Genomic DNA, 25329 nt, shown 5'->3' with positions numbered 1-25329 from the left:
ACTCCAACTGGTTTTCCTCTTTCTGTTCCTGTGAGGCCAACTGCACCTCCAAGATACCTGGCATAAGCACTCATTCAATTCTATTCTTGCTTCTGTGGCATTACAGGGAATCTTAGTTCCAAACGGAGAGTGTGCATGGTATAGGAAAGAAGGCGTAAGAAATGAAATGAGCTTGTTCATCCTGGAAAGAGTAGCAGAAACTACTTTCAAGACAAGGCAGCTTCATGGGGTCTGAGTTTTTTTTTTTTTTTTCAATGACAAAGGCCCATGTCTTGAAGGGGAAGTCTCTGTCTATGATGTGATGTTTGGACAGAGAAACCTCCAATGGATTTCTGCCTTACCTACCATTTTGCTCTGGGCCAGTCATGCTTGAGCTGGGGAAACTCCTTCTAGCATAAATTTGCTGGCGCCTACAGACTTGTCTACTGCTAGGTGCTGTGATTTTCTCAGTTAAGAATGTTGTATAGGGTTAACTGAGTGCAATCAATTCTTCTAGTATGGGAACTCAACCACATCTTGTGATACATGCCAAGAATGGGGAAAGGCACAGCTGATCAGAGAGTTGGGCTGAACTAGTATACTGGCCAGTGTGGGATGCAGAGGACTGAGAACAAGAAGGGCCCCCACATGCTTCTGCCGATCTTTGTGTCTTCCTGCTCTGTACACCAGAGTGTTTCGTGCAGAGGGAAGAGCAGATGGACAGGTGGAAGGCAGTCTGGCGGCTTCTCTTTGTACTTTTATACTTGCTGTGAGGAGTGTTGCTTGAACCAGTAATAAATGCAGAACTGAAATATCAAAGTGGAATTTAAATGGGTATGTGGACATTCTAAATGTTAATTAGTTCCTCAATCCAGGTTTCTCAAAAGGCAATGACTGCTACCAACAAACTAAACTCTCTCTTGGCCACCCAGAGCCAGAACAGGCTGCCTCTACCACACTTCATCAAGTCTTTTTTTTTTTTTCTCAGCCTTTCCTTCTCCAGCAAGTATCTCAGTTCTCCATATACACTGCACAACATGGCATAGGCTCCCTTTCATTTCTATAAGCTCTTAAAAGGAATAAACTGCATAACCTAATAAAAACCACAGGGCCTGGGATATGTCAGTGCTCATTAGATGCCTACTGATATATACTGAATGAAATACAGCACTTGTGGAGTGTGTCCACAAAAGCATCCTGAACGGAAAATACAAACTTGTGTGATGAGAGGAGCTGACGGTATTCAGCTTGCAGAAAAGAACACCAGATGGGTGTGTTTGTACCAGGAGGTAGGTGGCAGAAGAGATCATATGTAACCGAAAGAACACCAGCTGAGGGTTTCATAGGCCCTTGAGAGTGTAGATCAACAGCAATGTGTAGAAGCTACCATAAAAGAGATATTTCAGTAAGTACGTTAAAAATCTTCCTTAGAGCCACAACTCCTACCATGCCTACCCAAAGATCAACAAACCAAGTTCTCTGTCACTGTGGGTATTCAAGAATAAGCACTATCAACAATTAACTGTGATACTGTAATACGGATTGAAGCATTGTATTCTGGGGGGGGGTGTGGAGTAGAAGGCAGGGAGGTGCTGGATGAGCTTTTCATGATTGACAAATATTTACTTTGCTTTTTGGGAAAAAAAAACTATTTTTGAATGTGATCAGTGATAATGATGAAGGGAGGTAATGTTTACTAATCAACTAAAAGATGTTTAGTGAATTCATAGGTAGCAAATTGATAGTATCATTACTACAAAAGAAAAAATTAAGACTCGGACAGGCCATGTGATTTGCTCAAGTGAAGTACTTTCTCCATACTCTAACAAAGTCTCAAACTTTTTCTGTAAATGTCCATACAGCAAATATTTTAGGGCTTTAGGCTTACACGGTCTTTGTTGTAATTGCTCGACTCCAATTTTATACATCAGTTATGTAAATATAAAATGTAAATTCACAGGCACAGCCCTATTTTTAAAAATTCATTTAAAAAGGCATGGGGTTGGACGTGGCCCAGAGGCCTGAGTTTGTCCACCTCTGCTCTAAAGCCATGCCACGTTCTAATTTGATAAAGGAAAGATACAAACTGGCAAGGCAGGGCTATACTTACTCCATTTGCTTTGCTGAGAGCCTGGAAGTAGATGCTGTAGCTTTTTAGTGGGGAGAGAGGAGGGTTCCAGTAGCCATTATATGTCTTGTTGTCACCTACTGTAAATGGCTGAGTGACGGGCAAGTTGGCAGGCTTCAATTCAGCAGCAAAGTAGTGCAGAGAATCAAGGCTGGAGGCATTCCTGTAGCTCACTGGGACAGAAAAGCACTCAACGATGTCAGCTGCTCTCCGTGACTTCTGAAGTCGCTCCTCCTTGACAACCAGTTGATAAACACTGGACAGGAAAACAAGAGGTGAGTGAGCAGTTCTGGCAGGATGAGCCCCTAAGTTCCCATAGTGTCCGAACAACTTCCCCTGTATGGACACATCATCCTCACTTCCGTCCACAGATAAATCTCCCTTCTGAGTTTCAGATTCTCAGATACACTAGTTTGAAGAAACCTGTTTCTGTTTGGGTGCCGCGAAGCCCGTTCATGCTGGACTTAGCCAAAAACTCACTCCAGCCCTAAGCTCTGAAAACCCGCTTGCTCCTCATCCTCCATTTCTTCTTTTCGTGAAGATATAAGAAAGTGGCCAGATTCTAAGTCTTGAGCTTGCCCTTGGTTCCTAACTTTCCTCCTCTAGTCAACAGGCCCTGTTGGGTCAACTTCAGTGAGGTGGTTTTTTTTTGTTTTTGTTTTTGTTTTTGTTTTTTTTGACAGGCAGAGTGGACAGTGAGAGAGAGACAGACAGAGAGAAAGGTCTTCCTTTATGCCGTTGGTTCACCCTCCAATGGCTGCCGCGGCCGGCGCACTGATCCGATGGCAGGAGCCAGGCACTTATCCTGGTCTCCCATGGGGTGCAGGGCCCAAGTACTTGGGCCATCCTCCACTGCACTCCCGGGTCACAGCAGAGAGCTGGCCTGGAAGAGGGGCAACCGGGACAGAATCTGGCGCCCCGACTGGGACTAGAACCCGGTGTGCCGGCGCCGCAAGGTGGAGGATTAGCCTAGTGAGCCGCGGCACCGGCCTCAGTGAGGCTCTTCTACCTGCCCTCCTCCTCCTCGATATCCTTCCATTATAATGTATAGATTGGAAACTTCCCACCTCTTACCTGAACCCACCTGGCCTCTCTGAGTCTAATTTATTCAATCAGTTAATCAGTCCATCCACTGATCTTTTTAATCATAGAGCATTGACCCTCTTTAAGCATTTTCTTAGGCTCTCCATCATCTGAATTATACAACCCAAACTCTACACCCTCGCATTAGAAACTCCTTGTGGCTAGCTTCTACACTTCCTTTCAGAAGGTCTTCTTGTGAGACCTTTCTCACTCCAGCTTCTGCAGACTGCATGCTATTCGGGTCTCACGCCATGCCATCCCATTCCTGCTTCCTCTGGCTGCAGTGCTCTCCCTCTCTACCCACCTCTGCCTGAGGATGCTTTTCCCTAAAGGCTGAGCCTATCTTTCACCTCCTTTATGCAACCTGTCCAGGCTTGCCTAGTCCGGATGAGTTATCTCCCTCATTAGTTCCCCTACAGCTCACTAATCACTATCTGTTTGGTTTTGTAATAACATGATATGGGACTACTGTCTTGCTGGCTAGACTGTGACCTTTTAGAACGTGGGAGTTGTGGCTTATTTGTCTCCGAATCACTCTCCCCACACTCACACTGCCCAGCTGGATGCCTGACACCCAGAAAGTGATCAATGAAAGCTTGTTCAAATGAATCAAATTAGATTGAATTAGAACTGAAAACAAGCATGAAAGCAAACATGACTAGATGCAGAAACTCTAATCAAGATAAACAGTGATTCTACTGCATTCCTCTCTGGTGATATCGTGTTGTTATTTTCAACTTGGAAGGATATGAGAAGGTACTAGACTGTGAATAGAGATGACGATTAAACCTTTATTAAATATCAACTGTTAAAAAGGTATAGGTTTCCTTTGTCAAAGTTTGCTAAAAACCTTTGAAAATAGATAACATTTTTGCATCTCTTGAGTGCCTATGGTTTTTACTTCTCTTGAATAAATATTCTCTTTTTAGAACATATATTTTTAAAAAATTTATTAATTTATCGGGGTGGGGGAGAGGGAGTGAGGGGAAGAGAGAGAGAGGGAAAATCTTGTATCTGCTGGTTCACTGGTTCACCCCCCCCCAAAATGGTCCTAATGGCTGGGGCTGATCCAGGCCAAAGCCACAATTTGGAGCTCTATATAGGTCTCCCATCTCTCTTGGTCTCTATCTAGGGTGACAGAGGCCAACTACTTGGGCCATCCTTCACTGACCTCCCAGGTGCATTGCCAGGATTAGAAGTGGAGAGGCCAGGACTCTGACTAGCACTCTGATTTGGGATGCTGGCATTGCACATGGCAGCTTAGCCTACTGTACCACAGGTCCTCTAGAAGGCTCCCTACAAGATGTTCATTACACAAATCTCTTGGCTTTGATTGGAAGACAAAGCACCCATTGCCCAAAGAGTGCCCCAAAGGAGACTTCTGTGAATTGATGAGACGGTAGCAGCAGAGGCTCCAAACAAACCTTTCAAAGATAATATAACAAGTGCATGATTTATGAACAAAGGGTGGGGCAGGCTACCACACTTTGATCAGGTCACTCAGCAAAAGATGCTCGGTTAAGAAGCGCAACATGGGTGAAGACAGAGGCACAGAACTGTTTCATTAAGGAGAAATGGTTACAGAGGGACTGTTCCCAAGGAAACATGACACTCTCAATAGGGAAAGCCATCCCTGGATTTCCTTGAGCAGGAGGAAGGCCAGTCAGGAAATGTGAAAGGGTCAGGGTTGTGAGTATATGATGCCTTTGGATGACTGTGATATCTAGGTGGAGGGGAGCAACAGCTCAGTGAGCATGCCTGGTGCTCATGTTCACATCTTCTGAGAAGCTGGAAGTCCAGAGGGCATGTGAGTAATACGTGAGTTTTATTATTCAGCCAACCTCTCAAACAGTGCCTGCTGCAACTGAGTGTGTACAGCATCAGTTTCAATGGTCTCTGCTCTCTATGATGGGATGGATCAAGAAGAACCATAAGTCTGGCCTCATGCACAACTCATCATTGGCATGAAATTGTGCAGTTGTGGATGGCCAAGAAAACTGGCCTTCGCTGGGCTGTGACCACTTGAATGCTACCAAGTCTCATAGATCTGTATAAGCATTGGCCTGTAACCCTGCCAATTCAATTATTGAAAATCCACTTGTCAATTCAACCACACTCAGATTGCAGGTGAGGGTGCTAAGCCTGAGAAAGCAAGTGACCCATGAAGGTCAAACTGCAGCGAAAGTAGAGGCCTGGACATTTCGGTCAGAGTTCAGTATCCTTTATCTCCTATCCTCCTCCTTTCCTTGAAAATCAGCAAAACGTATTCAGGGCCATCTGTGCTTGTTTGATTTGGTGGCTGACGGCCTCTATCTCACCCATCCTCATGTAAAGCCACAAAAAAAAACAGCAAAGGATATTTTTTGGATTAAACTGTGCAGTCAACATATGGTTCATACATGACTTGGGTTATTATGCCCAAACATCCCCCAGAAAATTCCTCGGTCCCATTGTACCTGCAGCTTTCATTCAGAGAAGAATATGCAATTGCAGCCAGAGCCGTGTACACCGTCTTGTCAGATAAATGAGTTTGCCAGAGGATCCAGCCTCTTTCACAGACCAGGAGGTGGAGGGTAGAACAGCACTTTTAAGTTGTACAACCTTCCTTTCCCTGATAGAAGCACTTTAGGAAGGGGTGGGGCAAAGAAACACTAAACTGGGTGTTTCTTTTCTTTCTGATAGTAACTTTATTCTCGACAGTCTCTAGAGTATACAGTTATTGGAGAGCATGCTATTTTCAGTTTGCTGATAGTGATGAAACTGTACCTAAATGAGAACAGCTCCCCAAATGTCAGATCTCCAGCTCAAAAGAAGTAGCTGCAGCACGTTATTTAGGTTCATTTGGAAAGTGAAGAGACACCTTCAGTAGGGAAACCCTGACAGCAGGAGAGAAGAGTTAACTTAAAAAACTCCGCAATGGAAAGCATTTGCTTACATAGTTTCCCTTTCCTTGACACCCTGTCTATCTCCCCAGCAAGGAGATGGACATCTAGGACCACTCCCTTTGCATAACTCACCCTCACCTCTTGCAGGGCTCTGGAGCCCACTCACAATAAGGCACCTACTGCAAAGTCAAGGAGTTTGTCCTTTCAGTGCAGGTGTTTCCTGCCATCTGGAGCAAGAATATTCCAGATCCCAGGTCCCCAACCCCCCAAAGGACAGTTGCTTCAGACACATTTAAGAATAAAACCTGCAGGATTCAGCCACAAGCTCTGGAAAGCCCTGCTGCTTGGCCACCTTGCTCCTGCTGGTCCTTAGCTAAGGTTTGCAGTGGTTATTTGTGCTTCTCTCATCAGATCCCACTAGAGCCATCCTTTCGTCATTAACAATGCCTGCATCTCTCTTCCTATACCTCAGGAAGACATTTCTAGCCAAGGGTGGTATCTACTCAGAATGTAAGTTTGGAGACTGATGGAGAATATGTGTTAGCTCACAATGAGGACTGCCCAACTCCAGGAAGGTATGCACTTCAGTGCATGTTCTCCCAGGAAGAGGCATGTCTTAGTTCAGATAACTTCAGAATCAGACCCTGGGCCAAGGTTTCAGTGCAAATGACAAACTGAGGAAGTGATCCTAGGAGCAACCAGTAAAGAGCGGGGGAGCAGGAGAGAAAAGGGGAGGAAGTGTGATACGAAGCAAAGTCCCAGTCAGCCTGATTCCACAGAGAGCTTGAGAACATGAACTGGTCCCAGGAGTCTGTCTCATCTCAAGTCAAGGGCATCTGAACCTTCAACACCAATCAGTTCCTGGTTATGGGCTGCCCACAGAAACACAAACTCTCAGGCACTCCCAACTCTGTTTGCAGGTCAGATGCAGGGGCTCTGGCAGCTGAATGGCAACCTGGAGAGAGCAGGTGTCACTTGAGAACCATTTGCATCATCACATACAGAAGCTGGGGGTGGGCACACTGCAGGAAAGGGGGCATGACATGAGATGGGTGAGTACAAACAGTGCCCCCTACAGGGCCTTTAGGAACAATGACTACATGGCCATTGCTTAAGGTCAGAGAAGTATTTTAGCAAAAATTTATGTTTCTACTGTTATTTCTAACTCTATACAGCTGAGGGACATGCTACTCTCTGGTCAATCGAGTCTTCTCCATCACTGACTACTGAAGTGAGGGCTCAGGACAATCTTCCCAGACTCTTAACAGAGTTGCTCAACAGTTGCTGTAAATTGTCCCCCACTATGGCTGACATTAAAGCCAGTCAGGCACCCTAAAAATGCTAATTCCTTAGCCTCATCGAGATTAACTGAATAAGAATCTTCAGGGAGGAGACTTCAGCATCAATACTTTCATAAAAAGTTCCATAGATGATTCTAATATATTTCTATGAAGCCACAATCCTAGGTTATTCTGGTGTGCATTCCTTTGCCCTTATATTTATTTATTCTAATATTTGTGCCTTTATAACAAATAGGATCATAACCTTCAGCACTCTCATACTCTTGAAAAAATGACTTGGGTCATTTCAAGTTCAACAAAGCATTAATTCATAATTACCAGTATTCTTGATTTATTGTATATAACATGTCCTAATTTACTTCTTCCGTAGCTTTTATCAAAATTGGAACATGTCATGTCTGATTATTTGTTTACTAACTTACTGCACAAGTAAAAACAGACCATGAACTTCATGAGGTCTGAAATCTTGCTGTCTAGTTCATTGCTTCTAATACAGTACAAAAAAACAAAATTTGTTCACGCAGTATTAAAGAAATGTGTTTACAACAATTTATAAAATGAATCTGAAGTGCACATTCCTGCCAATCCTCACCACATGCTTCAATGCCTTTCTGTGGGCTCTTCCATCTGCCCCAAACACCTTTCCCCCTCTGTGGCCTGAGAACTCCTCATCCAGTCCAAACCCAGATCAAACCTAACCCTTTCAGACAGGCCTCCCTCTCTTGACTTGCAAACCAAAGCCAGTCTTGCTTTCTTCTGTTCCCATAGCTCTTTGTCCCTACTTTTGTAATAGCTCCCACTGCTGTGGACTGAAATGACGGCTTCCCCCACCCCAAAAGGCTAACTGAGTGCTTACTGTCTGCCAGGTATGGTGCAAACACTCATTCTTCTAGGATTTCATTTGACTGTCACAGCTCCAAGAGGCAGGCGCTATTACTTCCATTTGACAAAATAAGGGTAATGCGATCATCAATGAAACACTGGCGAATCTCTTAGCATTCTTTTCTTCCACAAGAACACCTCTGATTTAATATTGAAAATCAATGGGGGAAAGCTTTTCTTTTATAGGGATTCGTTTTGTAGCCAGCTTGGTTAGCTTGCACACACAGTAGTTCCCTCTGATCTGTAGTTTTGCTTTCTGCAGTTTCAGTCAACTGTGGTAAAACACAGGCTAAAAAACATAAAATGGAAAACTTAAAAACAAAAATTTAATCCATTTTAAATTGTGCATCATTCTGAGCTGTTAAAAGCTTGCTCCTTCTCTCCAGGGTGTGAATCATCTCTTGCTCCAGTGTATTTGCACTGTGTGCACTCTTCAGGTGTGAGTCACTGAGCAGCCACCTATCAGATTATCTCTCATTGTATCATGGTGCCTGCATTTCCTTTAAGTGATGTGGTGAAAGTAAAGATACTGAGAGACAGAGACGTCACTCTCATAACTTATCTTATAGCATATCATAATTATTATACTTTATTAGTAGTTATTGCTGCTTCTCTCTATATATATATACTCTAAATATATATTATCTATATATGTGTGTGTGTATATATATGTGTGTGTGTGTATACATATAAACTTTGCCATACATAGAGTTCAGTACTATCCGTGGCTTTGAGCATCCACTGGGAGTCTTGGAATATATGCCCCATGGAGCAGGGTAACTAAATACATGATTTTAATATTATATACAAACACTGTGAATATCAAATATCTTCAGCTATTCCAGATAATCTGATGATTTAAGCAAACTCGTTAGCTAAAAACAACCCCTTAATATCGGCACTGCTGAATAGAGCTGAAAGCTCCTCTCAAGCCCAGTGCGGATTACGCGGTTCACTAACAGCTCTCCTTGTGACACAGTCATCTACAGGAACACGGAGACCAGCATCTGCAGGAACGTGGGTAAATGCACGGCCCACAGAGGGTCTCTCTCGTGTGATCTCTGTACTTCACAAGTATAATGCAATTTCCCAAGGCAATAGGAAGCTGTTTTGCCTCTACATTTATCTAGATGGTTCCAGTGCCCTGTGCTGACAAGGGCAATGGAGAAAGGGCTACACAATAACAAATGGAATTTCAATTGATTTATAAAAAGGATGGAATGACTCTAGCCACCTAAATAAGGTTAGTTAACAGTAAGAAAAATTTGTTTTATAAAACGGAGAATTCTGCAACACATCTTCAGGAGATTTTTAATGAAGCTTTTTTTTTTTTTTTTTTTTTTTTTTTTTACAGGCAGAGTGGACAGTGAGAGAGAGAGAGACAGAGAGAAAGGTCTTCCTTTTGCCGTTGGTTCACCCTCCAATGGCCGCCACGGCCGGCGCACCGCGCTGATCCGATGGCAGGAGCCAGGTACTTATCCTGGTCTCCCATGGGGTGCAGGGCCCAAGCACTTGGGCCATCCTCCACTGCACTCCCGGGCCACAGCAGAGAGCTGGCCTGGAAGAGGGGCAACTGGGACAGAATCTGGCGCCCTGACCGGGACTAGAACCCGGTGTGCCAGGCCACAGGCGGAGGATTAGCCTAGTGAGCTGTGGCGCCGGTCGTAATGAAGCTTTTAAAAACATATTTCAGGGGCCAGTACTGTGGCATAGCTGGTAAAGCTGCTGCCTGCAGGGCCAGCATCACACATGGGGGCTGGTTTGAGTCCCGGCTGTTCCACTTCTGATCCAGCTCTCTGCTATGGCCTGGGAAAGAAGAAGATGGCTTAAGTCCTTGAGTCCTTGCACCCACGTGGGAGACCTGGAAGAAGCTCCTAGCTCTGGATAGGTATAGCTTTGGCTGTTGCGGCCAATTGGGGAGTGAACCAGCAAATGGAAGACCTCTCTCTCTCTCTCTCTGCCTCTCCTTCTCTCTCTCTATAACTCTGACTTTCAAATAAAATAAACAATTCTAAAAAAAAAAAAAACATATTTGAAAGGGAGAGAGAGAGAGAGAGAGGGGACGCGAGCAGGCGATTCCTTACAATGGTTCACTCCCCCAATCCCTAAACAGCTACAGCCGAAGCCAGGAGCCCAGAACTCACCTGGGTCTCCCACATGGGTGGTAGGGGCCCCAAGTACTTAGCCATCATCTTCTGCTTTCCCAGCATGTTGGCATGGAGCTGGTTCGGAAACAGAGCAGCTGGGACTCAAACTAGCACTCGATATGAGATGCCAGCATTGCAAGCTGAACCTGCTATACCACAATGCTGGCCCCAACAATGCTGATTAGAACACAGTATTATTATATAGGTCTAGTCCAAGATCTGCTTATACCTAGCTCTAATGACCTTGAGCAAGTGACTTAATCTTGCAGCAGGACACAGCTACTGTTCTTTTCAAGCCCTCTTTCTGGTCATATTAGATCTATCCTCTGAGTGTGTCTTACTGATTTTTCAGAGGGCTGTCCTAAAACTACTGGGAACTTTGATTGATAAACAAAACTCATACCCATATCTAGCATTGGACTAACACTGCCAGTGACTATGTTGGACAAAAGTGGATAAATTGTGTTCCATTGCCTCAAAGCATACAGGCTCAACCAGAAATTCATTTTCCAGAGTTTGGCACAGAACCACACTTTTGCTTGGTATGTTTACCTTACTTAAAGGTTCTACGGGGGATACCTTCCTCATAAGTCACTTGCGTGCAAATCCTAGGCCCACAGGTCTACTTTTGGGAGAAATCAGCCTAAAATAACATTTATATACCTCCATTTCATCTTAGCTAAAACTTCCAATGTGGATCTTTGTCAAATGTGGAATGCACAAAATTGTCAACATCAACCACTTTAGGGTGGCTGGAGGAAAATTTATAGCTCTAAAAACCTGTATCAGAAAAGAACAAATATGTCCAGTCAAAAAATCTAACTTGTTACCTCAAGACAATAGAAAAGCATAGACTAAACCCCAAACAGTGGAAAGAACATAATGAAGATACGAGCAAGATCAGAGTAGAAATCAGTGAACTAGAAGCCATAAATATAAGCAAAATTTCTAATGAAATAACAGTTGGCTTTCTATGAAGATCACACAAATTAAAAGACCAAAGAAGAGAGAGTTTTGGATGTTTTAACTACAAAGAAATGCTAAATGCTACAAAAGAAAAAAATAATTACCCTTAGACACTGCAGAATATATACACACATTGAAACATCACATAAACTTCATAAGTGTGACAATTTTTATATGTCAAAAAAAAATTTTTTGACAGGCAGAGTGGACAGTGAGAGAGAGAGACAGAGATAAAGGTCTTCCTTTGCCATTGGTTTACACCACAATGGCTGCTGTGGCTGGCGTGCTGTGGCAGGCCGCACCGCGCTGATCTGAAGCCAGGAGCCAGGCACTTATCCTGGTCTCCCATGGAGTGCAGGGCCCAAGCACTTGGGCCATCCTCCACTGCACTCCTGGGCCACAGCAGAGAGCTGGACTGGAAGAGGAGCAACTGGGACAGAATCCGGCGCCCCGACCGGGACTAGAACCCGGTGTGCCGGGCCACAGGCAGAGGATTAGCCTATTGAGCTGCGGCGCCAGCCAAAATTGTTTTCTAAAAATTAAAAAAAAATATATAGTGATCAAGAGCAAAGGAGAAATATAAATTAGAAACAGAAACAAAAGAAGGGACATAATTTTTGACAATATAGAAATTAAAACACAAGGTGATCCTATGAGAAATTCTATGCCGAAATCCTAACAGTATCAATGAAATAGATAATTTACCAAAACTGACTCATGAAAAATAGAAATGTTCAACAGTCCTATAACCAGCAGAATAGTTGATTTGGTAATTAAAATCCATGCCACAAGAAAGTCCAACGCCTATGGGTTCACTGCTAACCATTATTAAATATTTAAAGAAGAGCTTTATTCTTATTTGCAAAACAGCAGAGAGGATTGAATGTATTACAACTCATTCTGTAAAGCGCAATTATCAAACCAAAGGAATACATAGCAATAAAAGAAAAAGAAAAACATTATTATTAAAAAATTTGAGGGTAATTCAAAAAGTTTATGAAAAAGGAATTAGAAGTTATGTTTCTTAGGCCAGCGTCGCGGCTCACTAGGCTAATCCTCCGCCTTGCGGCGCCAGCACACCAGGTTCTAGTCCCGGTCGGGGCGCCGGATTCTGTCCCGGTTGCCCCTCTTCCAGGCCAGCTCTCTGCTGTGGCCAGGGAGTACAGTGGGGGATGGCCCAAGTGCTCGGGCCCTGCACCCCATGGGAGACCAGGAGAAGCACCTGGCTCCTGCCATCGGATCAGCGCGGTGTGCCGGCCGCAGTGCGTCGGCCATGGCGGCCATTGGAGGGTGAACCAACGGCAAAAGGAAGACCTTTATCTCTGTCTCTCTCTCTCACTGTCCACTCTGTCAAAAAAAAAAACAAGTTATGTTTCTTTTGGTGTAAGAAAATATTTGAAATCTATAAATCATTTTCCATGACTTTTTGAAAATCCCATGTATACATGGATTTCACATTGTTTTCACCAAAACAAATGTACCTTTGATTCCAGTTTCCATGAACTTTTTGAAGTGTGCTTACAGACTAAAGATATAACCAAATATTAGAACACTTAATCTAGTAATTTATATTATACATCATTACTGAGATGTACCCCAGAGATACAGGTTGGTTTAATATCAAATAACCTGGTCCAGCACTGTGGCAAAGCAGGTAAAGCCACCACTTGCAGTGCCAGCATCCTATATGGGCACCAGTTTGAGTCTCGGCTATTGCACTTCCAATCTAGCTCTCTGCTATGGCCTGGGAAAGCAGAAGATGATGAGCCCATTCCTTGAGTCCCTGCACCCCTGTGGGATACTTGGAAGAAGTTCCTGGCTCCTGGCTTCAGATGGGCTCAACTCCAGCCATTGTGGCCATTTAGGGAGTGAACCAGCAGATGCAAGACCTCTCTCTCTCTGCCTCTGCCTCTCTATAACTCCCTGCCTTTCAAATAAATAAATCTTTTAAAAATCCAATGATCATTATTGTAATGTATTACTAAAGAATAAAAACTACAAAATCATTTCAATGGCTGTAGAAAACACATGGATAAAATGCAATACATATTTATGATTAAAAAGTACTATAGAAAACAAAGTAGAGTTAGAAAGGAACTTTCTAAATCAGATAAACGCCACCTACAAAGCACATAGAACCAACATTATACTCAATGGTAAGAGTGAATCCTTTCCCTCTTAAATCAGGATTCCAAAAAATGTGTCTGATCAACATTGTACAGAGGATTTTAACCAGTGAAACAAGGTGAACTAGTTAATGAATTAATTTAATAATAGCAAACAGTTGGAAAGGAAGAAATAAAAACTTTTTATTCACAGATGACACAATCCTGTACATAGACAATTTTAAGGATTTTCCACACACGCACACACACACCCCACCTAGAACAAATGATTTCAATAAAGTCACAAGACACCAGAAAAATACAAAAAAAATCATTGTATTTTATCACTAGCCAAGAAAATGAAATTATACAATAATGTCTATATCATTAAAAATAAGAATAAATTTAACAAAAATGAAACACCTGTATATTAAAAAATAAATGTTGTTGCTGAAATAATATGAAGGAGAGGTAGTAAATGGAAAGGCATTCCATGTTCATGGATTGGAATAATCAATATCGTTAAGAGAGTAATTCTCTCCAAATCGATCTGTAGATTCAGTGCGATCCTTACCAGAATCTCAGAATACTTTGCAAAAACTACCAAAGTAACCCAAATGTGTATGGAATGCAAGGACACAAAATAGAATACTTTTTAAAAATTAGGAACACCACAACATATAGTTTCTGACTTCATAAATTATAAAACCAATACAGTGTAGTACTGGTAGAAGGATAGACATATAGATTGATGAAAGAGAGCTGAGAATTGCCAAATAAACTACTACATTTATGATTTAAGACAGTTAAATAGTAATAGGACAGTCTTTTCCAAGTCAATCAAATGTCCAGATGCAAAATCTAAATCTAAATTCACACTATATATATAAATGAACAGAAAATGGGTCCTAGTTCTAAAAGCAAGAGCTAAAACTAAAACTAAAATAATTCTAGGGGAAAATCTTAATGACCATGAATTAGGAAAAAAGTGTATAGATAAAACACCAAATTCATGATCCATTGATAGGAAGAAAAGATAATGTGATATAGGTAGGTTTTTTAAAATTGTGCTTCAAAAATATTAAGCAAATTCAAATATAAGTAATGGACTGACAATATTTCCAAATTACATCTATGATAAGCCTTACATCCAACATGCATAATGGTCTACCACAGTTCACTGATAGAAGCTCAATTTAGAAACAGAAAAATATTTGACTAGACATTTCACCAAAGAACAGTCTGACATTGCCTTAAAAAGATAAATATAAAAACTACCATCCTTGGGGTGGGTACTGTAGTGTGATGGATTAAGCTGCTGCGTGGGAGGCTGGTATCCCATATTGGAGTGTCAACTTGAGTCCTGGCTACTCTGGTTTTTTTTTTTTTTTTTTTTTTTTTTTTTTTTTTTTTTTTTTTTTTTTGACAGGCAGAGTGGACAGTGAGAGAGAGAGAGACAGAGAGAAAGGTCTTCCTTTGCCATTGGTTCACCCTCCAATGGCCACCGTGGCCGGCGCACTGTGCTGATCTGATGGCAGGAGCCAGGTATTTATCCTGGTCTCCCATGGGGTGCAGGGCCCAAGCACTTGGGCCATCCTCCACTGCACTCCCGGAGAGCTGGGCTGGAAGAGGGGCAACCGGGACAGAATCTGGCGCCCTGTCCGGGAGTAGAACCCAGTGTGCCGGCGCCGCAAGTTGGAGGATTAGCCTAGTGAGCTGCGGCGCTGGCCTACTCTGCTTTTAATCCACATTTCTGCTACTGTATCCTGGGAGGCAGCTGATAATGGTCAAAGTGCTCAGGTCCCTACCACACACATAGGAGATCCAGATGGAGTTAAAAGCTACTAGCTTTGGCCTCGCCCAGTTCTGGCTCTTGCAGACATTTGGGGAGTGAACCAGTGGATGGAAGATCTCCCACACTGTATATGTTACTTTTTTCTAGTGGATGTAAATATTTGTAAACATTTTTTAAATTAAAAACCCTACAACCAATCCAGTTATTCCATGTCTAGGTATCTACCCATTATTAATAAAGGCACATGTTCACATAAAGATGTGTACACAACTGTTCATAGCAGTATTACTCATAGCAGACAAAATGTGAAAATAATTTACATGTCCTTTACTTGTATGTGGATAAACAATATATGGTATGTGTAAACAACAGACATTATTTAGAAATTAAAAAAAAAAAACAAATTACTCATACACTCTACATGGGTGAAGCCCCAAAGCACTATGCTAGGTAAGAGAAGTCAGATGCAGAAGACTACATTATCATGTAATTCAATTCATATTACATATCAAGAAAAGACACTTATAAAGACAGAAATCTGGTTAGTGACTGCTTGGGACTGGAAGCAGGATGAGGAACCAAAAGCACATGGGAACAGGAGACTGTGTGGTATGCTCAAAATGTTCTCAAATGAGGTTGTGGTGATAACTGCACAACCCCATAAATTTACTGAAAATCACTGAATTGTATACTTAATAAGGGTGAATTTTACGGTACATGAATTATACTTTAAAAAAGATGTTAAAGAAATGAGAGAAATGGATTGAATAAACTTAATAGTTCTTTCTCCTTTCAAAAGTCTATGCTTTAGTCTTCACCTATGCATAAATTTTAATACAAGAATGCTATGATAAACCATTGGTGTTACTGGACAAGTCAGGCTAAGAAACAAGTATGAACCTGTAACATGCAACAAAATCTAGCTTTGCAATTTCATTCTCCACACAAAAGGTCAGTGGGAGCTGAAATTTACAATGATATGTCTTAGTTAACCAACCTCTCTTCCAAGGCTCTGGGAATTCCTGCTGCTATTCACTCTATGCCCATCCAAACAGTTCTCAGAGCAGACAAACAAACGGGAGGAGAGAGATACATTTTGGCAGCTTATTGTCAGAGTGTATACATGTACAGTTTTACCTGACCTCTGACTAGCTCTGTGACCTATCACCTTCTGTCCTTTGTACACTTGTCCGTTAGACGTTTATTGGCAGGTGAAATTTGAGGATGGTAGATTCTGGGTCCTGCGTGCTTATGACTGAGATGGAGAAGACAAACACTAACTGTTCATCACAATTCAATGAAGTGAGACAAGGGGGAGGAGGAACTCTCCCGGGGAAGGATTCTGAGAAGAGGGGAGCCTACAGAGCAGTGTAAGGGCTGAACAAGATCAAGTGTCTGGGGTGTGCTTTCGGGAAAGTGCTCTAGAAAAGCTGGCCAGCGGCATCATGATGGCTGCAGGCTCCTTCAGTGCAGTCGTACTGAGAACAACACACGGTGGCCTTGTGCTTCATTTGTACCCGTCTCCTGTGGCTGAATTGCATTGGATAAACTTAATAAAAAAAGGGATTTTGTGCAGAAATTAGGGGAAGGACAATGTTGTATAAAGGATTAATTCCATTGAAGAATTCGTGTAAATTTTACTTATTTTCACATGAAAGCAAAAGTAGACTTATGAAGAGAACCAGGACAACCATCTGGTGATAGCTAGGGCTTCGGATCCTCTTCCTCAGTATTTACAAAAACATATAACTAGCATTCACTAAGTGTATGTTGGGGTTGAGATGCATTTTTTACATCAAAATGTAGAAGACATGGGTATTGCCTACAAGTATTTTCCCTCAACCATGACTCCTCTTCCTTGTAATATCATACATCCAGCCTGTAACTAAATACTGCAGCTCCCAATTCAATAGAGATACCCAGAATGTGACCACTTCTCATTGTCCTTAGCTACACCTCTGGACCAAGCCTCTACCTTGTCTTGATTGGATTATGGCAAGAGCCTTCCACCTCCTCTCCCTGCTTCCACTCTTGCTCCCAACAATTTATATTTAAGAGAGGGGCCAGAGTGATCATTTATGAACACTAGACTTAGGGCCAGCATTGTGGCATACCCGGTAGGGCTGCCATTTACAACACCAGTATTCCCTGTGGGTGCCATTTCAAGTTCTGGCTGCTCCACTTTCGATCCAACTCCCTGCTAATAGCCTGGGAAAAGCAGTGGGAGATGGCCCAAGTGCTTGGGCTTCTGCACCCATGTGGAGATCTGGAAGAAGCTCCAGGCTCCTGGCTTCAGCCTGGATCCACCCTAGCCATTGTGGCCACTTGGTAAGTGACCTAGTGGATAGAATATGTATGTGTGTGTGTGTGTGTGTGTGTGTGTGTGTCCCTCTCTGTGTAACTCTAATAAATAAATATATCTTAAAAAATAAATGAGCATGAGACTTCTATGCAAAGCTCTCCTAGCACTCCCACCTTACTAAAAATAAAAGGCAACATAAAGGCCCACTCTTGGGAACTCTGACTTTTCTCTTCAATTCTCCAGCGACAGGTGCATGCTTGCTGTTCCTGGAACACCTAGACATGCTTCCATCTCAAGATCTTTATATTTACTATCTCCCATGTATGGAATGCTCTTACCTTGGATACAAGAACCCTTAGAAAGTTTGCTTCTTCATCTCTGTCTGTGGAGTCTGACGTGATGATTGTATTTAAAATAGCTATCCAAACCTACAGCATCCTGTTACACTTCCCTGCCTAATTTTTCTTATAGTCATCTAGCACATCTAAGAGGTTGAGTCATTTCACAAAAGGATTGTAAGCATTGTGAATGTCAACCTTCCTTTGAGAAAAAGCAACTAGAAAGACAGGAGGCCAGTGAGGTGATATTTGGGTGAATGACCTTGATCACGTGACCTTTTCTAAGGCAGCACCAAACTTAAAAGCAAAGTTGAGGTTGCAGCTCTGACCCTGGAACACTCAGTCTGACATGCTGAGCAAGTCACTCTACTCACATCTAACATGGGATAATTCTGACCAATGCAACAAGACACAAAACAGAAAAAATGCACATTTTTAGAAAGGAACGCAATTCATCATCATTTGCAGATAATATGACTGTGACCTAATACACTGAAGGGAATCAACTGAAAGACTTTTAAAATTAATGAAAGAATCCAGGAAAGTGGTTTGATAGAAGATAGAGATAAATAAACTGTACACCATGAAAAATGAGCTAGAAGATGTAATGGAAAAAATCCTTTTCAAATAGAGTCCTTTAAAAATAGCTGGGGATAACACAAATGAGAAATGTGCAGGACCGACATTGGGAGAAAAGTCCACTGAGTAATATTTTAGAAAAATCTTCAGCCACTAGCAGAGGGCTCGGCAGGCTGGGTGTTAAATAACTGTGCCAAGCTACAGATGAATAAATGAACAGAAATGCTGATGTCCTAGGTGAAAACACCACATAGTATAAAGATGTCAATTCCTGCCGAATAGATGTACTGTTTTCTCTGAGAAAAAGAAAATTGTATAAAATACGGGACAGTCAGGTGATAAGATTTGTTGTTTGTTTAAAATAGTGAATAAGGTTGAGATCTTTTTTTAAAAAAAAATGAATCAGGGTGAAATTATAATAAACTGGAGTTTACATATATAAATTTTTAATTTTTAAAAATTTATTTGAAAAGCAGAGTTACAGAGAGGCAGAGAAAGAGAGGAGATAGGAGAGAGGGGAGAGAGGAGAGATAGGGGAGGGAGGAGAGATAGGGGAGGGAGGGAGGGAGGGGGAAAGAGGTCTGTCATCTGCTGGTCCACTCTCCAAATGGCTTCAATGGCTGGAGCTATGCCAATTCAAACCCAGGAGCTTCTTCCAGGTCTTCCACAGGGGTGCAGGGGCTGAAGGACTTGGGCCATCTTCTACTGGTTTCCCAAGCCATAGCAGAGAGCTGGATCAGAAGTGGAGCAGCCAGGATTTGAACCAGTGCCCATATGGGATGCTGGTGCTGCAGGTGGCAGCTTTACCTACTATACCACAGCACCGGCACCTGGAGTTTATACTTTTAAAAGATTTATTTATTTGTTTGAAAGTCAGAGTTATGGGCTGGAGGGAGGAGGTGAGAGATCCATCTTCCATCTGGTGGTTCACTTCCCAAGTGGTTGCAAGGGCCAGGATAGAGCCAGAGAGAAGCCAGAAGCTTCTTCCAGGTCTCCCACATGGGTGCAGAGGCCCAAGCACATGGATCATCTTCTGCTGATTTTCCCAGGCTCATTAGCAAGGAGGTGGATTGGAAGTGGAGCAGCTGGGACTTAAACTAGTGATCCTAGCATTGCAGGCAGTAGCTTTATCCACTACATCACAATGCCAGTACAGAGTTTATTATATCAATAATTATACTTAAGTACAAGTTAGACAAAAATGGGATAAGGCATTCTCTGTCTCTGTGTGTGTGCATATTTAAGAAAGACAGAGAGAGGAAGAGATTTATGCATACAAATACAATTAATGTAAGTCCATAGAAAAGGGAATACTGTTGAGAAAATGCCACAATTACGCAAAAAAAAAAAAAAAATTTAAGAACTCATCACATTTGAAAAACCACAGGATATTTCAATATCTCACAATTTAATTTAGTTTATTAAAAATAATTCAGGATGTCCATGCCAATCCAATATAATGTACAGCTCTTGGCTGAGGCTGGATGAGTTGGTTAAAGCCTTAAAGGCCAATTAATTGGGATGATTGGGGATACTGAACATGAGCTACGTACTGGACACTACTGTTACACAGACTTTACATTTCTCAAGTGTGATGTTTTCCTTGCAGCTCTGTAAAGGTTAACCTTTTCCTTAACAGGTATAAATGAAAGGTTTTGGACTGGTGTGATTACTACAGCTCACCCTCCAACGATCCAGCAACCACTTGAGAGAGGAATAAATAAATATGGCAAAATGCTTACAAATGGAAAATCTGGGAGAAAGATATGTGGGTTTTTTGTTTTGAGTACCATTCTTACAACATATTGTAAGTTAGAGATTTAAGAAACAGATAATATTAGGTACAGAAACCCTTTTTAACATAGAACAACTCACAAAAGACAAAAAAACAAGGTGCCTAATATATAAATTTGAAATGTCTTAATATAATAATAAAACTAAAACAAACTGGAAAAGCTATTCTCTTTCTACATGACAAAAAATAAGCAATATTTTAACATTTAAGAGATCATATTATGTATGGAAGATAAAAATGACAAGGAGCACACATAAAAATCAATAAACTGCTTGAATAAGTAAAGGTATAGACTATATCCTCTGTATATAATGAGATAGAAATAGACATTATTAAACCAATAAAACCTCCAACTGGGGAAAATAAGAACTTTCCTTAGTAATTCTCATATCAAATAGGAAATCAAAACCACAATTTAATATACTTTAGAAACTATTAGGGTTAGAACAATGATGTTTAATGCTTATGGGATGGGACTATACCCATTTTCAGCATCTGAAAAGCCATTGTTATTAAACAAAAAAAGAATGACAACAAATTAATTAAGCATTCCATAAAAAGAAAATTAGAATAAACACACTGGAGCCAGATGGCTTTTCCAATGAGTTCTTTCAATCTTTCAGGAACTGAATATTCCCATGTTATAGAAACCATTACATACAAAGAATGAAAGCATCTCACATTGTTGCAAATTATTTCTCTAATATACCATTAAATTATTTTTCCATAAGCAGGTCATTTACCCCAGGTGCACATGATAGATTCAGTGATAGAAAATCCAAGATAATAATCACATAAATAAATGCAAATAGAAAGCCAAAATGATCAGACCAGTGGATGCCAAGAAGGAATTTGATAATATTAAATACTCATTTCTGATTTTAAAGGAGTCACAAAGATAACCTGTAGAATGGAAATATTTTCCTTATCATTTTTTTGAGTACGTGTTTCAAATTTTAACATCACACATAAGAGAAATTTGCTGGAGGACTTGCAGGGAGTTGGACAAAAAGGTCAACTATCAATATTATTTGGCAACATTGCTCAGGAAGCTCTGCCCAACACAACAAAATGTAAAACCCAAATAAGAGTGACTGCAACCAGAACAGGAGGACACACAGCTCTCATTATCCACAGATGATGGTCAATCAAGATCATAAAGCTTAATTAAAGAAATTCACAAGAGGTCTCAAAAAACGGGATGCAGAAAATCCACACACATGGCTCACAAATACACAAACCCACACAAAGTTCCCTACCTACCAGCCAAAACCAGCTGGCAAATACAAGGAGGGAAAGATAGCTGAAAACCCCAAAAGCTTAGTCTCAATAACGCAAAAGCTTGAACAAGGTAGATGTGGATGCCATCAACATGACAGAGTCAACCTTGTTTTCCTGCAAAGTAGTCCAGTGTCAGGTGACTGGATAGGCCTGCCCCTTCACTATGAGAAAGCTCATGTTCATATAACATTCCAGGTTAAGTATCAGCTTCAATACAGCTTAAACCAATTCCACCAGGGATTATTTAGGCAACGTGATAAAGTGATTTTTTTAAAATTCATAGAGAAACACAAGTGGGTGAAAATAGCTAAGAACATTTTGAACAACAAGAATCGTTAGGAGGACCAGATATTAAAATGTTTCGTAAAGCCATAATCACGGTGGATGGCACAGACACAGAGGCCAACACAGAGGCAGACATAATAGAAACGTGTGGGCAAACCAAGACTATAAACACACACACACACACACACACACACACACACACACACACACGAAGGCACTTCAAAAAGTTACTGGAAAATGGGGTTAAAGGATAAGTTTATTTAGGTGAAAAATTTTTGAAATCCATGCATACTCAGTGTTTTTATAGTGCACACTTCTCATGAACCTTTCAAAGTCCAGCTCATACACGTATGTTGCATGTATAATGTGCACACACACACACACACACACAAAGCAGCATCACAGGTCAATAGCATTATTCAAATAAACGGAGTGGAGAAAATTTGTTAACTAGTTGCAGAAATAAAAGAATAAATACCCAATAGATACAATTTTTCATAAAGGATTTATTTATTTGGAAAGCAGAGTGACAGAAAGGAGGCACACACACACATATATACAGATCTTCTATCTGCTTTTCACTCCCTAAATGGCCTTAACAGACAGATCTGTTAAGCTAGGAACAGCTAGAAAGTCCATCTGGTCTCCTATATGGGTGGCAGGGGCCCAAACCCATGGGCCATCTTCCACTGCCTTCCCAAGAGCATTAGCAGGAAGCTGGATCAGAAGCAGAGTACATGAAACTCAAATCAGCACTCTGACATGGGATGCCAGCGTCAGAAGCAGTGGCTTAACCCACTCTGCCACACTGCCATCCTTTTCCTCACCAATAAATATCATTAAAATGGCTGTTATAAAACACGACACTAGTAGAATGTAACATTTAAGGGACTATTAAAACTATGTGAAGCCCAATAATATATTACAAATAGGCTTAATATCATATTTTAATTGACAGATGGATTTTTTCCATATTGATTATATGGCATAATCTATGCCTAACACACTTTTGCCTTGCAAAGCAATCTTGCCTATTTAATATTTACTAAATATTCCCCAGTCCTTCTAGAAGTACCATTTCCTGAATCTATCTTGAAAAGCGTAGTTTCACTTAATCAAGAATCTAGTAGCAGAGGTGGGATTGTGGCACAGGTGTTAAGTCATCACTTGGGATAGTCTCACCCCATACTGGAATGCCTAGTTTGATTTTGGCTCCCACGATGCCATCCAGCTTCCTGCTAATGCATACTCCTGGAGGCAGCAGGTGACTTCTCAAGTACTTGGGTCCCTATCACCCACGCAGGAAACACAGATTGAGTTCTGGTCCCTGGCTTTGGCTTGCCAACTACTGGCTTTTGCAGGCATTTGGGGAGTAGATCAGTATATGGAAGATCTCTCAACTTTTTAAGTAAAATGAAAATAAATGACTTTTAAAAATGAATTCAGTAATAAAGGTGGGCATTTGGCTTAATGGTTAGGATTCTGCTTGAGACACTCATATTTCATATCAACGTGTAGGTTTGGGTCTCAGCTCCACATCCGATTCTGGATTCTTGATAAAACTCATCCTGGGAGGCAAGACAATGGCTGAGGAAATTGGGACCCTGCCACCCACAGGGCAGGCCCAGGTTTAGTTCATGGGTTCTGGCTGTGTCCTGGCCCAGCCCCAGCTGTTGCAGGCATCTGTAACATAAACCAGCAGCTGGAAGATCTCTATGTCTGTCTCCTCCCTCCTTTCCAAATTAAAAAAAAATCCAATAATATAGGAAAGAAAATTGACTCAGTTTACAATGACCAATAGTTCTATTAGCTAATGTTAACAGCTCATTTAAACAATAGCTTTCAACATGTTTGCAGAGAATTAATTAACAATGACTTTATCAAGCAAACAGTGTTAATGAACAACAGCTAGGAGAAGCAGAACTCTGTAGAGTGTTATTACTCAGAGCCACAGCATCTCTCTCACCTAAGAATGTGTGAGAAATGCAGAACCCCAGGCCCGGAATCAGAATCTGTATTTTAAAAGACCATAGATTAGTGCATTTGCAAAATGAATTTTCAAAAGCAGTAAAGTGCAAGAGAACACATTTAGGGGACTCAAAAGCATTGTAGTTTGTGTTTTGTTTGTTAATAGACATTCAAAGGCCTTCTCTGGACCTTAGTTCAGGGTCAGGCTGTTTTTCTCACCCCAGGCCTCCCCATACTGTCCCCCTCCTTAAGGTCCTGGGAGGCAACCCTTTTCCCCTACTGCCAAGTCCTCAGCTGAAATGTCATTGCAGTTTTCCGAAGTCCCTTTGTGTAGCGAGGGAGTAAAGCAAAAAATAAAGTTGAAAGAGACCAGGTTCAACAGGAATTCAGTCTGCAAACTTTCCGATGAAAACCCACAGTGAAGCTTTGACACAGGCAGTGTGCCACACTGGCTGCTTTTCAAGAGTGATCCGTGGGCTGCCTGGGTGGCTCTTCTTGCAATCAAGACACGTGATTATGGGAAGGCCAGTGTCAGGTGAAACCCCTCCAAACAAGTTTTACAAGGCCAATTGCAATCAATTATTCTCCAAAAACCCTTCTAAGGTAACCAGAATGATTACTAATTAAGCACTAAATTAATCATGATAGCTGGCATCCCAGTGCCTGATAGGGCAAATAAATGCTGAAGAATTATAACCAATTAAAACACGGTTCCTACGGGAAAATGTAAACCACAGGAAAGGTTGTTTTCAGGAAGGCAACGGACGGACACTCATGTAGTGGCGGGAACTGTGGGTGCCAGGGCCCCAGACAACAACAGAATTGCTTAGGAGCTTGGGGCCTCACCGCGCATCACTGGGTGTGGGATTTGGGAACATGGACTTTGAACAGGCTCTCCCAGGTATTCTGACAGACACCAAGCTCCAGAGCTCTCTGGTGGAGAGCTGAACCTAATCCAGCAGTATTCAAAGTGTGGCCTGTGGGTCCCTTGAGGGTCTTCAAGAGCCATTCAGTGATTTTGCAACATGTAGAAATTAATACACAAAAAGAAGACCTTTCTGTCATTTCCCACCAAAATGGGTCCAGGTCTTATCACCTAATATCAATCCATCGAAACAAACTGACACAACTTTACAACTAATTTTACTTAGCAACTGATGGTGAAACAGTTGGCTATGACTTTAAGACTAGATTTACCTAGTAACTGCAGCCACTTGCCAATGAGTACTCACCAATTCACATAGTGCTACAAATGCCAATGGACTTTCCTTCAAGATGCCTCACATAGGTTTTCCCTTTGCCAAATAAAATCCTCAACCTTTCCTTTGTTCCTTGGAAATACCAGAAGTCACCTCAGCTTATTCATGTGTGCCCCAGATTGCAACCCTGTTCTTTGTTTATTCCCAAATAAAAGTGCCTTTATTGGAAATTCCTCTCTGTATTTTCCCTTGACCTTTATAAATCAAAATGACTCCAATACTAAGACTCTATTTTCTTTTCCTACTATGTT

The 25329-nt window shown here is 41.6% G+C and overlaps 1 protein-coding gene across 3 annotated transcripts in view; it reads right to left on the bottom strand.

Annotated features, from left to right (window-relative positions):
• PTPRT (protein tyrosine phosphatase receptor type T) overlaps window positions 1-25329 on the bottom strand; it is a 1117000-nt gene that overhangs the window by 233484 nt on the left and 858187 nt on the right. For all 3 annotated transcript variants that reach the window (XM_070051826.2, XM_051846098.3, XM_051846094.3), the window contains exon 12: window positions 2090-2363. In XM_070051826.2, the coding sequence (XP_069907927.2) occupies window positions 2090-2363 (274 nt within the window). The remainder of the gene's footprint in view (window positions 1-2089; window positions 2364-25329) is intronic.

This window comes from Oryctolagus cuniculus, chromosome 11, assembly GCF_051225735.1.
Source record: "Oryctolagus cuniculus isolate XC-2025 breed Fujian yellow rabbit chromosome 11, ASM5122573v1, whole genome shotgun sequence".
Lineage (NCBI taxonomy): Eukaryota > Metazoa > Chordata > Mammalia > Lagomorpha > Leporidae > Oryctolagus > Oryctolagus cuniculus.
This window is presented reverse-complemented; position numbering and strand designations above follow the sequence as displayed.